Source organism: Eumetopias jubatus, unplaced genomic scaffold (genome assembly GCF_037043125.1).
Source record: "Eumetopias jubatus isolate StellerSeaLion01/CBP00866 unplaced genomic scaffold, mEumJub1_p1.0 scaffold_11, whole genome shotgun sequence".
Classification (NCBI taxonomy): domain Eukaryota; kingdom Metazoa; phylum Chordata; class Mammalia; order Carnivora; family Otariidae; genus Eumetopias; species Eumetopias jubatus.
This window is the reverse complement of record NW_028274817.1, coordinates 76,877,324-76,894,504: the sequence shown is the minus strand read 5'-3', so window position 1 is coordinate 76,894,504 and position 17,181 is coordinate 76,877,324. Positions and strand designations below refer to the sequence as shown.

Here is a 17,181-nt window from a genome sequence, read left to right as displayed (position 1 = left end):
GTGAAATGCTAATGTCTCTTCATTAAAATTTTTTCTGATAAAAATATTATGTACTAGAAAATATAGGCAAAATACCAGGAAGAAAATAAAAATCACTTTTTACCACCTCTCAGAGATAGTTCCTATTAATATTTTAGTTTTCATCTTTTTTTCCCTGTATGTATATGTAGTATTTTACATTATTAAGGTTATAACAGTACTAGTAATAGTAGCAAATTTATTGTATTCTTTTGTGTTAGACACCCCAAATGTTATGCATTTGTTTTGTCATTTAATCCTTCAGTATCCCTGTATGATAGATGTTAGTATATTCATCTTTACAAATGAAGGTGCTGAAGATTAGAGAGGTAAAGTAATTTGCCTACAGTCATTGAATTAGCAAGTGATAGTCAGATCTGAATCCCGTTCAGACTTTAAAGCTGATATTTCTAACCAATGTGATGTACATTTTGGATGGATGCTTAAACCTACATATATAATTTCCTATTCTTCCTTTTTCTTTTGCTGAACACACACACATGTGCACACACACACGTACACATATATATTAATTTTATTGTTTTTAATTTTAATTCCAGTATAGTTAACATACAGTGTTAAATTAGTTTCAGGTGTACAATATGCAGTTGTGTACATTACTTAGTGCTCATCATGATAAGGGTACTCTAATCCGTATCATCTATTTCACCCATTCCCCCATATACCGCTCCTGTGGTAAACATCAGTTTGTTCTCTATAGTCTGTTTCTTGCTTGTCTCTCTCTCTTTTTTCAATTTTTCATTTGTTTCTTAAATACCACATATAAGTAAAATGTTATGTTACTTGTCTTTCACTGACATTGCATTTAGCATTACACTATTGGGCGCCATCTATTTTGTTGCAAATGACAAGATTTCATTCTTTTTTATGGCTGAATGATATTCCATTGTGTGTGTGTGTGTGTGTGTGTGTGTGTGTGTGTGTGTGTGTGTGTGTGTACCACATCTTCTTTATCCATTCATCAATCGATGGACACTTGAGTTGCTTCCATATCTTAGTCATTGTAAATAGTGCTGCTATTAACATAGGGGCATATATATCCCTTTGAATTAGTGTTTATGTATTCTTTCTGTAAATACCCAGTAGTATGATGGCTGGATCATGGGGTAGTTCTATTTTGAACTTTTTGAGGAACCTCCATATTGTTTTCCACAGTGGTTACACCAGTTTGCATTCCAAGCAATAGTGCATGAGGGTTCCTTTTTTTCCACATCCTTGTCAAGAACTGTTTTTTCTTGTGTTGTTGATTTTAGCCATTCCAGCAAGCATGAGGTGATTGCTGGAATGGCTAAATGTAGCTCATTGTAGTTTTGATTTGCATTTCTGTGATGATGAGTATCTTTTCATGTGTCTGTTGGCCATCTTAATGTCTTCTTTGGAGAAATGTCTGTGTCTTCTGACAACTTTGTAATTGGATTATTTGTTTTTGTTGTGTTGAGTTTTATAAATTCTTTTTTCTGTAACAGATTTTATTTATTTATTTGACAGAGAGACACAGTGAGAGAGAGAACATAAGCAGGGGGAATGGGAGAAGCGGCCTCCCCGCTGAGCAGGGAGCCCAATGCGGGGCTCGATCCCAGAATGCTGGAATCCTGACCTGAGCTGAGGGCAGACGCTTAATGACTGAGCCACACAGGCGCCCCAAGTTTTATAAATTCTTTATATATTTTGTATACTAGCCCTTTATCAGATATGTAATTTGCAAATATCTTCTCCCATTCCATAGATTGCCTTTTATTTTATTTTATTTTTTTAAAGATTTTATTTATTTATGTTGACAGAGAGAGAGCACAAGCAGGGGGAGGGGCAGAGGCAGAGGGAGAAGCAGGCTCCCCACTGAGCAGGGAGCCCGAAGCGGGGCTCAATCCCATGACCCCAGATCATGACCTGAGCCGAAGGCAGATGCTTAACCAACTGATCCACCCAGGTGCCCCCACAGGTTGCCTTTTAATTTTGTTGTTTCCTTTGCTGTGTAGAAGCTTTTTATTTTGTTGTAGTCCCAGTAGATCATTTTTGCTTTTGTTTCCCTTTCTTCAGGAGATATAACTAGAAAGAAGTTGCTAGTGCTGATGTCAAGAAGTTACTGCTTGTCTTCTCTTCTAGGATTTTTGCAGTTTTAGGTCTTACATTTAGATCTTTAATCCATTTTGAATTTTTTTTGTGTATGGTGTAAGAAAGTGGTGGAATTTCATTCTTTTGCATGTTGCTGTCCAGTTTTTCCAGCATCATTTTTTGAATAGACTGTCCTTTACCATTGGATATTGTTTCCTGCTTTGTTGAAGATTAATTGATCCTAAAGTTGTGGGTTTACTTCTGGATTTTCTATTATCTTTCATTGATTTATATGTTTGCCAGTACCATAGTGTTTTGATTAATGCAGCTTAGTCGTATAACCTGATGTCTAGATTTGTGATGCCTCCGGCTTGCTTTTCCTTTTATTTTTACTTTTTAAAGATTTATGTATTTATTTGTTTTAGAGAGAGTGTGAGTGTGAGTGGAGGGAGGGGCACAGGGAGAGGGAGAGAGGAAGAGAAGCAGACTACCTGCTGAGCATGGAGCCCAGTATGAGGCTTAATCTCACAACCCTGAGATCATAACTTGAGGTGAAATCAAGAGTCTCACGCTTAACCAACTGAGCCATCCAGGCACCCCTGCTTTTCCTTTTAAACATTGATTTTTATGTGTATGTTCATCAGAGATATTGGTCTATAGTTCTCTTTCTAGTGGTGTCTTTATCTGAGTTTGGTATCAGGGTAATGCTTCTGTCAGACTAAATTTGCAAGTTTTCCTTTCCTCTCTATTTTTTGGAAAAGTTTGAGAAGAATAAGTGTAACTCTTCCTTAAATGTTTGGTAGCATTCACTTGTGAAGCCATCTGACCCAGACTTTTGTTTGTTGGGAGTTTTTTGATTACTGACTCCAATTCTTTGCTGGTTATCTGTTCAAATTTTCTATTCCCTTCTGTTTCGGTTTTGGTAGTTTATCTATTTGTAGGAATTTATCCATTTCTTCTAGGTTGCCCAATTTCTGGCATATGCCAGTTTTTCATAATGTTCTCTTATGATTGTTTCTACATGTGGTGTTGGTGGTTATTTCTCTTTGCTAATTTGTGATTTTATTTATTTGAGCCCTTTTTCTTTTTTTCTTGATAAGTCTCAGTAGAGGTTTATCAGTTTTATTAATTTTTTTCATAGAGCCAGCCCTTGCTTTCACTGGTCTGTTCTATTTTTTTTTCCAGTTTCTATATCATTTATTTCTGCTCTAATCTTTATTCTTTACTTCTGCTGGTTTAAGGTTTTGTTTGTTGTTTTTCTCTAGCTCCTTTAGATGGAAGATCAGGTTGTTTATTTGAGAGTTTTCTTGCTTTTTGAGGTACGCCTGTATTGCTCTAAACTTCATCTTAGAACAGCTTCTGCTGCATTCCTGAGGTTTTGGACCATTGTGTTTTCTTTTTTTTTTTTAAAGATTTTATTTATTTATTTGAGACAGAGAGAATGAGAGAGAGAGAGCACAGGAGAAGGGGGGAGGGTCAGAGGGAGAAGCAGACTCCCCGCTGAGTGGGGAGCCCGATGCGGGACTCGATCCAGGGACTCCAGGATCATGACCTGAGCCGAAGGCAGTCACTTAACCAACTGAGCCACCCAGGTGCCCATGGACCATTGTGTTTTCATTTTCATTTATTTCTATGTAATTTTTTATTTCTTCTTTTATTTCCTGGTTGAGCCATTCATGGACTAGTTGCATGTTATTTAACCTGCATATATTTAGTCTTTCCAGATTTTTCTTGTGGTTGACTTCTAGTTTCATAGTGTTGTGGTCAGAAAAGATGCATGGTATGACTTCAGTCTTCTTGAATTTGTTGTGGCTTGTTTTGAGAGCTAATACGTGATCTATTCTGTAGGTTGTTCAGTGTGCACTTGAAAAGAATATGTATTCTGCTGTTTTGGGATGGAATCTTATGAATATATGTGTTAAATCCATCTGTTCCAATGTGTTATTCAAAGCCAGTGTTTCTTTGTTGTTGATTATCTGTTTAGATGATATGTCCATTGATGTAAGTAGGGTGTTTAAGTCCCCTGCTATTATTGTATTATTATCAATAACTTCATTTATGTTTGTTATTAACTATTTTATGTATTTTGGTGGTCCCATATTAGGTTCATAAATATTTACAGTTATTATAGCTTCTTGTTGGATTGTCACCTTTATTATTTGTCGTGTCCTTTTTTGTGTCTCCTTACATTTTTGGTTTTAACGTATAGTTTGTCTGATATAAGTATTACTATTCTGGCTTTTTTTTTTCCACTTTGGAAATTCCAAGGGTTTTATTATTTATTTTTATTATTATGTTATGTTAATCACCGCACATTACATCATTAGTTTTTGATGTAGTGTTCCATGATTCATTATTTGCGTGTAATACCCAGGGTTCCATGCAGTATGTGCCCTCTTTAATACCCATCACCGGGCTAACCCATCCCCCCATCCTCCTCCCCTCTAGAACCCTCAGTTTGTTTCTCAGAGCCTGTAGTCTCTCATGGTACATCTCCCCCTCAATTCCTGCCCCCCTTTATTCTTCCCTCCCTGCTATCTTCTTCTTTTTTTTTTTTAGCATATAATGTATTATTTGTTTCAGAGGTACAGGTCTGCGATTCAACAGTCTTACACAATTCACAGTGTTAACCATAGCACATACCCTCCTCAATGTCTATCAGCCAGCCACCCCATCCCTCCCATCCCCCACCACTCCAGCAACCCTCAGTTTGTTTCCTGAGATTAAGAATTCCTCATATCAGTGAGGTCATATGATACATGTATTTCTCTGATTGACTTATTTCACTCAGCATAATACCCTCCAGTTCCATCCATGTCATTGCAAATGGCAAGATTTCATTCCTTTTGATGGCTGCATAATATTCCACTGTATATATACACATCTTCTTTATCCATTCATCTGTCGATGGACATCTTGGCTCTTTCCATAGTTTGGCTATTGTGGACATTGCTGCTATAAACATCGGGGTGCACGTACCCCTTCAGATCACTACATTTGTATCTTTGGGGTAAATACCTGGGTCGTATGCTAGCTCTATTTTCAACTTTTTGAAGAACCTCCATACTGTTTTCCAGAGTGGCTGCACCAGCTTGCATTCCCACCAACAGTGTAGGAGGGTTCCCCTTTCTCCACATCCCTGCCAACATCTGTCCTTTCCTGACTTGTTAATTTTAGCCATTCTGACTGGTGTGAGGTGGTATCTCATTGAGGTTTTGATTTGGATTTCCCTGATGCCAAGTGATGTTGAGCACTTTTTCATGTGTCTGTTGGCCATTTGCATGTCTTCTTTGGAAAAATGTCTGTTCATGTCCTTTGCCCATTTCTTGATTGGATCATTTGTTCTTTGGGTGTTGAGTTTGATAAGTTCTTTATAGATTTTGGATACTAGCCCTTTATCTCATATTTCATTTGCAGATATCTTCTCCCATTCTGTCAGTTGTCTTTTGGTTTTGTTGACTCTTTCTTTTGCTGTGCAAAAGCTTTTTATCTTGATGAAGTCCCAATAGTTCATTTTGGCCCTTGCTTCCCTTACCTTTGGCGATGTTTCTAGGAAAAAGTTGCTGCGGCTGAGGTTGAAGAGGTTGCTGCCTGTGTTCTCCTTTAGGATTTTGATGGACTCCTCTCTCACATTTAGGTCTTTCAACCATTTTGAGTCTATTTTTGTGTGTGGTGTAAGGAAATGGCCCAGTTTCATTCTTCTGCATGTGGCTGTCCAATTTTCCCAACACCATTTTTTGAAGAGACTCTCCTTTTTCCATTGGACATTCTCTCCTGCTTTGTTGAAGATTAGTTGACCATAGAGTTGAGGGTCCATTTCTGGGTTCTCTATTCTGTTCCATTGATCTATGTATCTGTTTTTGTGCCAGTACCATACTGTCTTGATGATGACAGCTTTGTAATAGAGCTTGAAGTCCAGAATTGTGATGCCACCAGCTTTGCTTTTCTTTTTCAACATTCCTCTGGCTATTCAGGATCTTTTCTGGTTCCACACAAATTTTAGGATTATTTGTTCCATTTCTTTGAAAAAAGTGGATGGTATTTTGATAAGGATTGCATTGAATGTGTAGATTGCTCTAGGTAACATTAACTTCTTCACAATATTTGTGCTTCCAATTTGTGAGCGTAGAATGTTTTTCCATTTCTTTGTGTCTTCCTCAATTTCTTTCATGAGTATTTTATAATTTTCTGAGTACAGATTCATTGCCTCTTTGGTTAGATTTATTCCTAGGTATCTTATGGTTTGGGGTGCAATTTTAAATGGGATCGACTCCTTAATTTCTCTTTCTTCTGTCTTGTTGTTGGTGTATAGGAATGCCACTGATTTCTGGCTTTCTTTTGACATCCATTTGCATGATAGATGTTTATCCATCCTGTCACTTTTGATCTTCATATGTCTTTAGATGTAAAATCGGTCTCTTGTAGGCAGCATATAGATCGGCATTGTTTTCTTATACATTCTGTTACCTATGTCTTTTCACTGGAGCATTTATTCCAATTATTATATTGAAAGTAATTATCAATTACATATCTATTAGATATGTATTTATTGCATTTTATTATTTGTTTATGGTTGTTTCTGAAGATTTTCTCTAACCCTTGTGTTTTTCTCTTTCATGTATTGCTTATTTTTAGTGATATGTTGGAATTTCTTTCTCTTTACTTTTGAATATCAGTGGTTTGATATGTGATGTTTGATATATGATAAATTTGATAAAATATCTACTGCATATTGCAGTCTATGTTAGGTTGATGGTCATTTAAGTTTGAACCCATTTTTTACTCCTGTCCTCCCCATGTTTTAGGTATATGTTAGTTCATTTTATCCTTTTTTTAGTGAGTTCCTTAACTGATTTTTGACGGAAATACTCATTTTTACCACTTTTCTCTTTACATCTCTACTGTTATTTTTCCATTTTTTTACTTTTAAAGATTTATTTGTTTATTCATTTTAGAGAGAGAGCATGCACGCGAGTGGGGGGAGGGACAGAAGGAGAGGGAGAGGGAGTCTCTAGGAGACTCCCTAGGGACTCAGTCTCAGAACCCTGAGATCATGACCTGAGCCGAAATCAAGAGTCGGATGCTCAACTGATCCACCCAGGAGCCCCGTATACTGTCACTTTTGCTTTCTCTTTTCTGCTCAGAGTCCTTTTTAATATTTCTTACAGGGCTGGTTTAGTGATCATGAACTGCTTTAGTTTTTGTTTGTTTGTGAATCTCTGTCTCTTCTTTTATACAGAATGATAGCTTTGCTGTATAGAGTATTCTTGGCTCCAGATTTTTCCCCTTCAGCACTTTGAATAGATCATGCCACTCCCTTTTGGCTTGCAAAGTTTCTGTTGAAAAATGTCCTGCTAGCCTTATGATTTTTCCTTTGTAAGTTAAGGATTTCTTTAGTCTTACTGCTTTTGAGATTTTTTTCTTTGTTACTACATTTTGCAAATTTAATTACAGTATGTCTTGGTATCACTCTGCTTTTGTTTATTCTTTGGGGGGGGTTTCTGTGCCTCTTGGATCTGGATTTTGCTTCCTTCCCTAGATGGGCATGTTTTTTAACTATTATTTCTTGAAATAAATGTTCTTCCCCCACCCCTTTCTCTCTCTTCTTCTTTTGGGCCTCCTGTTATTTGAACGTTATTACATTTGATGGATTCACTGAGTTCCCTAAGTCTATTCTTTTGTTGCATAGTTCTTTTGTCTCTCTTTTGTTCAGCTTGATTCCTTTCTACTACTTTCTTCCCAGTCAGTAATTCATTTCTCTGCTTCTTCTCTCCTGCTGTTCTTTTCATTAAGTGTGTTTCCCATTTCATTTATTGTGTCCTTTATCTCTGCTATGTCTTTCCTTATCTCTGTATTAAGGGTCTCACTCATATCTTCCACTCTTCTCAAGTCCAGTGAGTTTCCTTATCATTTTTTGCATTCTCTATCAGGCATGTTACTTATGTCTCTGGCTATGGCCTTGTCCAGTTCTTTCATCTGGGATAAGTTTTTGTCTCCTCATTTTTTTCTGGCTTTCTGAGTCTGTTTTTGTGTGTTAAGAAAGTCATGTGTCGTCTGCTCTTGAAAGTAGTGACTTTATGAGGTGCCTGGGTGCTGCAGTGGGTTGGGCATCCAACTCTTGGTTTCAGCTCCGGTTTTGATCTCAGGGTTGTGACGTTGAGCCCCATGTCGAGCTCCACATCAGACTCCCTCATTTTAGGAAAAGTCCTCCATGTCAGTCCAAAATCATTATGAACATATCTCTCTCTTGTTTTCCTCCAGCTTTGAACTTCCATTTTAATGTTGCCTCCTCATAGGTTGCTGTCTCTTTAAAGGCAACAACTCCCAGCTATCACTTGCCCTCCTGGCTTGCCCAGTGCTGAGTCAGCTGACCTCCAAAGCTCCAGTTTCTAAGCCCCACTGGTTTTACAAACTCATGGAATTCAACCTCTCTGGTTCTTAAAGCCATGTGTTATGGGATTAGTTTTCCTTGAGTACCTGTTTCTCAGCAATCTTTGTATGCACAGCTAGTCCCTACTGTAGGCAGCCTTCTTCACCTCTGACCTTCCTAACCTTTGAGGTGAAGCTTCTTCCCTATATTTAGTCGTGGAGTTTGTTCTGCCAGTCTTTGGATCACTTTCCAGTTTATTGACTTGGATGTGGATGATACCTAGTTGAAAACATGGGATGGGGTGAGCTCCGGGTCCTCCTATTCCACCATCTTGCCAAGCTCTGACTCTCTCTTCTGCCCATTTTGTAACTGGTTTATTTCTTGTGTTGAGTTGTATAATTTCTTTCTTTATTTTGGATAATAACCCTTTATTGGATATGTCATTTGCAAATATCTTCTCCCATTTAGTAAGTTGTTTTTCAGTTTCATTGATTGTTTCCATTGCCTTACAGAAACTTTTATTTTGATATAGTCCCAATAGTTCATTTCTGCTTTTATTTACCTTGCCTCAGGAGACATATTTAGAATAATGTTGGTACAGCCAATGTCACAGAAATTACTGCCTGTGTTCCCTTCTAGGATTTTTATGGTTTTAGGCCTCTCATTTAATTCTTTCATCCATTTTGAATTTGTTTTTGTGTATGGTGTATGAAAGTAGTCCAGTTTCATTCTTTTACATGTAACTGTCCAGTTTTACTAACACTATTTTTCAAAGAGACTTGTCTTTTCCAATTGCATATTCTTGTCTCTTTTGTTGAAGATTAATTGACCATATAATTGTGTGTTTATTTCTGGGCTTTCTATCCTGTTCTGTTCATCTGTGTGTCTGTTTTTGTGCCAGTATCATACTGTTTTGATTACAATGGCTTTGTGGTATAACTTGTGCAATTGTGATACCTCTAGCTTTGCTTTTCTTTTTGAAGATTGTTTTGGCTAATCAGGGATTTTTTGTGGTCACATACAAATTTTAGAATATTTTGTTCTAGTTCTCTGAAAAATGTTGTTACTTTGATAGGGTTTGCATGAAATGTATAGATTGCTTTGCGTAGTATGGTCATTTTAACGGTATTTGTTCTTTCAATCCATGAGCATGGAATATCTTTCCATTTCTTTGTGTCATCTTCATCTTTCATCAGTATTTTGTAGTTTTCACAGTACAGGTCTTTTGCCTCTTTGGTAAGTTTATTCCGAGGTATTTTATCATTTTTGGTGCAATTGTAAATATGATTGCTTTCTTTCTTTTTCTTTCTGGTAATTCATTATTAGTGTATTGAAATTCAACTGATTTCTATACATTGATTTTGTATCCTGCGACCTTAGTAAATTCATTTATCGGTTCTAGTAGTTTTTTCGTTTTTTTTTTTTTTTTAGGTTTTCTATATATAGTATCATGTCATCTACAAATAATGAAAGTTTTGCTTCTTCCTTACTGATTTGGATTCCTTTTATTTGTTTTTGTCATCTGATTGCTATGGCTAGGACTTCCAGTACTGTGTTGAATAAAAGTGGTGAGAGTAGACATCCTTGAATTTTTCCTGACCTTGGGGGGAAAGGTTTCAGTTTTTTATCATTGAGCATGATGTTATCTATTGATTTTTCACATATGACCTTTATTATGTTGAGGTATGTTCCCTATAAACCTATTTTATTGAGGATTTTCATCATGAAAGGATGTTGTGCTTTGTCATATGCTTTTTCTTCGTCTATTGAAATAATTATATGGTTCTTATTCTTTCTTATATTGATGTGTGTATCACATTGATTGATTTGTGAATATTGAACCACCCTTGCATCTCAGGAATAAATTCCACTTGATTGTAGTGAATGATTTTTTAAATGTGTTGTTGGATTCAGTTTGGTAGCATTTTGTTGAGTATTTTTGCATCCATGTTTATCGGGGATATTGGCTTGTAGTTTTTTTTTTTTTTTTGTAGTTTCTTAATCTGCTTTTGTATCCAGTTAATGCTGGTGTCATAGAATAAATTTTGAAGTTTTCCTTCCTCTTCTATTTTTTGCAATAGATTGAGAAGTCATATTCTCCCTTTTTAAAAGCTTAGTATATCATGTACATTTTATTGTGTCAGTAATATAATATTTTCAATTGTTATCTTAGAATATAGTCCCTTATATAGAGACATAACAATTTAATAATTTCTTCTGTTGTCATTTAGATTGTTGTTTTCTGTCTGTCAGTCTCTCTGTCTGCTAGTCTGTGTCTTCTTTAACTTTTTGTCTTTCTTCTTTTGTCTATCTGTCTGTGTGTTTCTCTCTGTAGCAAACACTCTTGTACACAGATCTTTATAAACATCCCTGATTCTTTTTTTTTTTAAGATTTTATTTATTTGTTTGACAGACAGAGACACAGCGAGAGAGGGAACACAAGCAGGGGGAATGGGAGAGGGAGAAGCAGGCTTCCTGTGGAGCAGGGAGCCCAATGTGGGGCTCGATCCCAGGACCCTGGTATCATGACCTGAGCCAAAGGCAGACGCTTAACCGACTGAGCAACCCAGGTGCCCCATCCCTGATTCTTTTTAATGCTTCATTCCTAGAAGTAGAATTAATGGGTGAAAAAGTGACAAACAAAAAACAAACCAAAAAACCAAACTCATTAATACAGAGAATAAAAGTGGTTGGCAAAGGGGAAGTTGTTTTGTTGGGAGGGATGCACAGCAAAGGGAATATAGTCAAGGACATTGCAATAACGTTGTTTGGTGACAGATGGTGAGTACATTTACCATGGTGAGCACTGAGTAATGTATGGAATTGTTAATTCAGTGTGTTAGACACCTGAATTCAATGTAACTGTGCATGTTAATTATAATTCAATTTAAAATAAATTAATAAAACTAATGAAAATATATGAAGACAAAAAATTCTAAAATACAGGGGTGCCTGGGTGGCTCTGTCTGTTAATCGTCTGCCTTTGGCTTGGGTCGTGATCCCAGGGTCCTGGGATCTAGCCCTGCGTCAGGCTCTCTGCTCAGCGGGGAGCTTGCTTCTCCCTCTCCCCTTGCTTATACTTTCTCTATCTCTCTCTGTCAAATAAACAAATAAAATCTTTAAAAAAATTTTTTAAACACATATTGCTAGATGGGCTGTCCAAAAAGGTTGGACCAGTATACATTTCCAATAGCAGTGCATTTTCTTTTGTTTAAAGAGCCAATTTGTGGGATTAAGAAAATTTTGGAAATGAATGACTGAACGATCTTTGCATTTTGGAAAAATAGAGTAACTCTTCTGATTTTTTGTCTTTTTTTGTCTTTTTATAAAAGTTGTATTCCTTTTTCTTTCCCATGGGGATCACATTTCTAATTCATATTTTGCTAATTTAACTCATATTTGCCATAGAATGGGTGTTAAGGCACTATTTCAATAGGGAAAAACAATCTTTTTATATTCTCAACAGTTTACACTATTTTTCCATATATTGAATGTAAGCTCATCTAGATGTTCCTTAGTTGATTTGCAAAGAGAAGATAATAAATAACTGTGACTCTTAAATTGGTGACATGTTTGTGCCCAGGTGTCAGTATCTGGAGACAATATGGTGGAATGTCAACTGGAGACACACAACAACAAGATGGTCACCTTCAAATTTGATGTTGATGGTGATGCACCAGAGGATATTGCAGACTATATGGTAAGTATAATAAAACCAAATTATTTTCCCTTTAGCATTCTGTCTCCTTTTCCCCTCATATTCTCCCCTCATTTATTCAGAGCAATCACTTTTAGAGTACCATTAGTTTTTAAAATTTGCACAGAACTATATTACTTATGATCAAAAGTAAGCCACTGTAACGTCTTTCATTTCGCTATATTTATCTCTAAAATATGAGGGGGTTTTATTAAGAGGTTATCTAGGTCAATGATTCTTATCCTTGGCTGCATGTTAAAGTCACCTTAAGAGCTTTTTAAAAACAAATCCATTGCCTGGGTCCCTAATTAAAACAGAATCTTTAGACATAAGGCCTAAGCATCACTAGTTTGTAAAATACCCCAGGTAATTCTAATGTGTTAGCTACTGATATATCATCTTACAAATAGGTGTTTAAGTAATGCTCATCATTTCTTTTAGTTTTCATATTTTCTTTGAATTGAGGCTTAAGTTAGTAGTTTTGCCCTTTTTTTAATGCGGGTAAGTAAGGGTGGAAGGAAGAGTACTTAATGCTTTTGTTTCTGACAGTTTTCTTTAGATATGCATTCCTGGAGAAACAGAATTAAACATTTTAAAAGTTAATGTTAGTTCTGCCTCTTGTTTTTTTTTCAGTAAATATTTTATTGATCTAATAATTGTTACACAGGAAATAAAACTAAAATTCTTTAGTAACAGTTCTTCTTTTTTTAAAATTTACATATATTATTTGTTTCAAAAATTCAGGTCTGTAATTCATCCGTCTTACACAATTCACAGCGCTCACCATGGCACGTACCTTCCCCAACATCCATCACCCAGCCACCCCATCCCTCCCATTCCCCCTCCACTTCAGTTCTGCCTCTTGTTTAACATAATATTTTCTGAACTCTCCAGTTCTTTATAACCTTTAGAGATGTTTCATTTTGTGATTTAAAAACTTGGGTTTGGGCATCCTAGTGGTAATCATAAATATTGCCTCAGTTATGTTCCTCAAATGATAATTTATAGAATGTGAGATGTTTTTAAAATGCTGGCTTTTTCTATGTTAGGTAGTTCCAATCTGACAAATGTCAGCGGTCTCAAAATAAGAATAAGTTAATGTTTTATGTGGCATTTTAGTGTGGTCTTTTTTTTTAAGATTTATTTATTTTAGAGAGCACAGGAGTGCAAGCCGGGGGAGGGGCAGAGGGAGAGAATCTCAAGCAGACTCCCCGCTGAGTGTGGAGCCTGATGCTGGGCTCAGTCTCAAGACCCTGAGATCATGACCTGGGCTGAAACCAAGTGTTGGATGCTAACTGACTAAGCCACCCAGGTGCCCCAGTGCTGGTTGTTTTTAATTCTGTTGTGGCCTTTGTATCTAAATACTTAATTTTCATTTACTTTTCTTTAAGGTAGTCACCATTGATACAATATTAAAATTTTGAGAAACTAAATTTAATAGACTTACTTTTACTTTTGGACAGGTTGAAGATAACTTTGTGCTAGAAAATGAGAAAGAAAAATTTGTAGAAGAATTGAGGGCTATTGTAGGTCAAGCCCAGGAGATCCTTCATGTCCACTCTGCTGCAGATAGAGCCATTGGAATTGACTCTATTATTGTGGAATCCAACAATAACCAAGTAAGAGCAGTTATTTAGCAAATAGATCTTCTCAGATATATATCAAGAACTTCTTTATTTATCTATTCATTTTTAATTCAGACAGGATCATCTGAACAAGTACAGATAAATTCTGCATCCACTCAAACCAGCAGTGAGTATTTTTCATAAAATTTACCATGTGGCTTTTGAAGCAAGACATTTGGAAACTTTAATTTACATACCTTCATTGGGAAAGATGTTAGCCAATAAAGGAAATTAATGAATTGTTAATGTAGGTTTTCCCACACTTGGACAGGCCTTTTTAGCCCAGATGTAAGAAGTAAAACCATTCTCCAGATTTACTTCAAGTGTTAATTTATTTCTGAGTTGTTGCATGGTATGTTACCAGAAAAGCAATCACAGTACTGATGACCTTTAACGGCTTTACTGTTTGAAATTAATTGGTAAGTTGTTTTTTTTTTAACCACTGATATGATTTGGACAGGACCTTTCTTAACTAATATCACTATGTTCTAAGTTTGCCTCATGTTTTAATATAGTCATTTATATCTTGATTTCCTTCCACTAGTGTTACACTTCTACCTGCTGTGATCACTGATAAGTTTTTGTAAATCAGATACTAGCTAAACTTCCAGGGACTAAAAGTGGGGTCTTCTGTTTTCTTTTCTGATGACTTTATCTCTCCATTCTTTTCAGCTCTGGTCATGGTTATATTTAGAGTATCTGGGAGGGGGCGAAGAGCCATAGACAAATGAGGACCTGTGAAGGAATTATAACAACATGAAGAAGCAACAGGTGGTGTGGGAGTCATGAAATCAGATACCATTACCCTGAAATTTACTTTGTGTTAGGATGCCAAGGTCCTCCTCTGTTCTTTCTTGTTAGGAGGAATTTGAGCAGATTTCTGACTGATAAAGTATGGTAAAGTTTATAAAAAAGAATTACTTATTTGAATAAGTTTACAAAGTAGGAATAAAGATGTGGGGACTTTATTTTTAAGTTGTCATATAGTAAAATTGATTTCTTCCTCTTGGTGTATAGTTCTATAAATTTTAATACTCATAGATTTGTGTAAGCATCATCATAATCAGGATGCAGAACAGGAGATATAGGTTTTATTGGAGAAAGTGCTTTCCATTTTTTTCCAAAATGTGCCCTGCTTCTAATTGCTATTGTTATAATGTCTGTTTCATAGATTTTAAAATCCTTCCCTAACAATATCTTGTGCTTAGTCCTTTAGAGTATTTGCCAGCGTTGGGAGGTCTGGTCTTATAAATTACACATATCCTAGTGCTGTTGGAAATGGAGATACAAGACAAATTGGTATTTTAACATGGTTTCCTTAATAGGGTAAACATGTTGACAATTGCTTAGCATATTGATTTTTGCTAATTCTTTCTACAGATGAATCTGCTCCACAGTCATCCCCAGTTGGTCGGTGGCGATTCTGTATCAATCAAACAATAAGAAACCGTGAGGCTCAATCTCCTCCTTCTCTTCAGCAGTCCATGTCTACAGTTCCTGGGCTATCTCTAGTTCCTGGTAAGTGTTCATTGTCTGCCAACTTTCTCCAGACTTGGAGGAGTTACAAAATATATACCATATCTTTAATTTGTGTTCATGGGTATTTTAGTCTTAGAATTTTCATAAGCATTATTGAAGGTATTATTATTAGGGTATAACTTAAGCCATTTTAAAATGTAATATTTTTCAAATATAATATTTATGGAAAAAAATAAAGTTTTTATTCCTTGACAGGTTGAATTCTGTGTATTTTGAGTCTTATTTACAAGACTTATTCACACAGGTTCTTGTTTGTCCCTTGTTCCTCTTATCCCCTTTGAGTTTAGTTACTAATCCATGCTTTGTATTTATTAATATGTGCCTAGCTATTCTTTGTTATTGTTCCAGGTCCAAGAACCACAAATAATAAGGAAATATCACAGGACACACTGCCCACTCTAGAAAGTAATCCATGCCAGCGTGTATTTTTTGCCTCCAAATCAGAACTCAAGGATGTAGTTGATGGTAAGATGTCTGAATATGCCAGTGTAGAAACTAAGCAGCCAGCTTTATTTTATCGAGTGGAAGATGACAGGCAGATAATGGCACCAGTTACTAGCAGTTCAAGTTACACTGCTACTTCAGTTCATACAGTTCCAGTTGAATGTGAGGGACTTACCAACCAAGCAGGCATATTTCTACCTGTATATCCATGTCACCAAGCTGCCAGTCAGGCCGATGTACTTATGGTCCCTCCTGGCGAGTCAACTCAGATTGCTGGTAACTCTCTTACAACTCTGGCATTTATGTCTGATCAAAAGCCTCAATCCTTAGCAGTGCAACAGCCAACTATGGATGCAGAGTTTATTTCCCAAGAAGGAGAAACCACAATGAACACTGAAGCAAGTTCTCCTAAGATGGTCATTCCCACTCAGACCCCTGGCCTTGAACTGACTACCCTTCTACCCACTACTTTTCTGGAATCAGATGGGGAAAGACCTCCAAAAATGGAGTTTGCAGACAACCGAATTAAAACTCTGGATGAAAAATTAAGAAACTTGCTCTACCAGGAGCATAGCATATCTAGCATCTATCCTGAGAGTCAGAAGGATACCCAAAGCATAGACTCTCCATTTTCTTCCTCTGCTGAAGATACGCTCTCATGTCCAGTGCCAGAAGTCATAGGCATCAGTCACAGTGGAATTCAAGATAGTCCTGCACAGTCCCCTAATTTTCAGCAGACAGGCTCTAAGATTCTGTCCAATGTGGCTGCAAGTCAGCCTGCTAACATATCAGTATTCAAAAGGGACCTGAATGTGATAACTTCTATACCCAGCGAATTATATTTACATGTAAGTATTATTCTTTCTAATCAATTTCTTATCCTTGTACTTTTAAAGAAATTCCTTCTTTTCTAAAGTTATACCCTTTGAAGTGAAATTGTCTATGCCACAGGATTCTGAGGTCACAGGTATTTAAGAAGGCCATGATTTTGGCTGCAGGTGCCCGGAATTTCTAGATAGAGATGACAGAGGTATCTTTGGTGAGAGAGCCCTCTGGTGAATTAGCTAGGAACTTGCAAGGATGTCATTTTCGTATTAGTGACAGAACAGGACTGATTTATAGATTGTTTTAGTGGATAGGAAGAACTGACTTTTAGATTTCCACTTAAAAGTGCCCATTACCAATCTCCTTTCTTAAAAGTTTATGGTTTTAGTTTAATCTTGTTTGGTGGGTTTTATTTGAAAAAAAAAACTTATTAATTTTTTAAGTTTTTATTTAAATTCTAGTTCACATCCAGTGTAATATTTGTTCAGGTGTATAATATAGTGATTCAACACTTCCACCCAATATCCTGTGCTCATCACAAGTGCCCTTCTTAATCCTTATCACCTACTTAGCCCCTCCCTCCACCCACT

The 17,181-nt window shown here is 36.4% G+C and overlaps 1 protein-coding gene across 4 annotated transcripts in view; it reads left to right on the top strand.

Annotated features, from left to right (window-relative positions):
• Positions 1-17,181, top strand: part of WNK3 (WNK lysine deficient protein kinase 3) — a 130,763-nt gene that overhangs the window by 89,672 nt on the left and 23,910 nt on the right. For all 4 annotated transcript variants that reach the window (XM_028092887.2, XM_088029000.1, XM_028092886.1 and 1 more), the window contains exons 12-16: positions 12,045-12,161; positions 13,622-13,777; positions 13,859-13,910; positions 15,164-15,301; positions 15,671-16,614. In XM_028092887.2, coding sequence (XP_027948688.1) covers positions 12,045-12,161; positions 13,622-13,777; positions 13,859-13,910; positions 15,164-15,301; positions 15,671-16,614 — 1,407 coding nt within the window. The remainder of the gene's footprint in view (positions 1-12,044; positions 12,162-13,621; positions 13,778-13,858; positions 13,911-15,163; positions 15,302-15,670; positions 16,615-17,181) is intronic.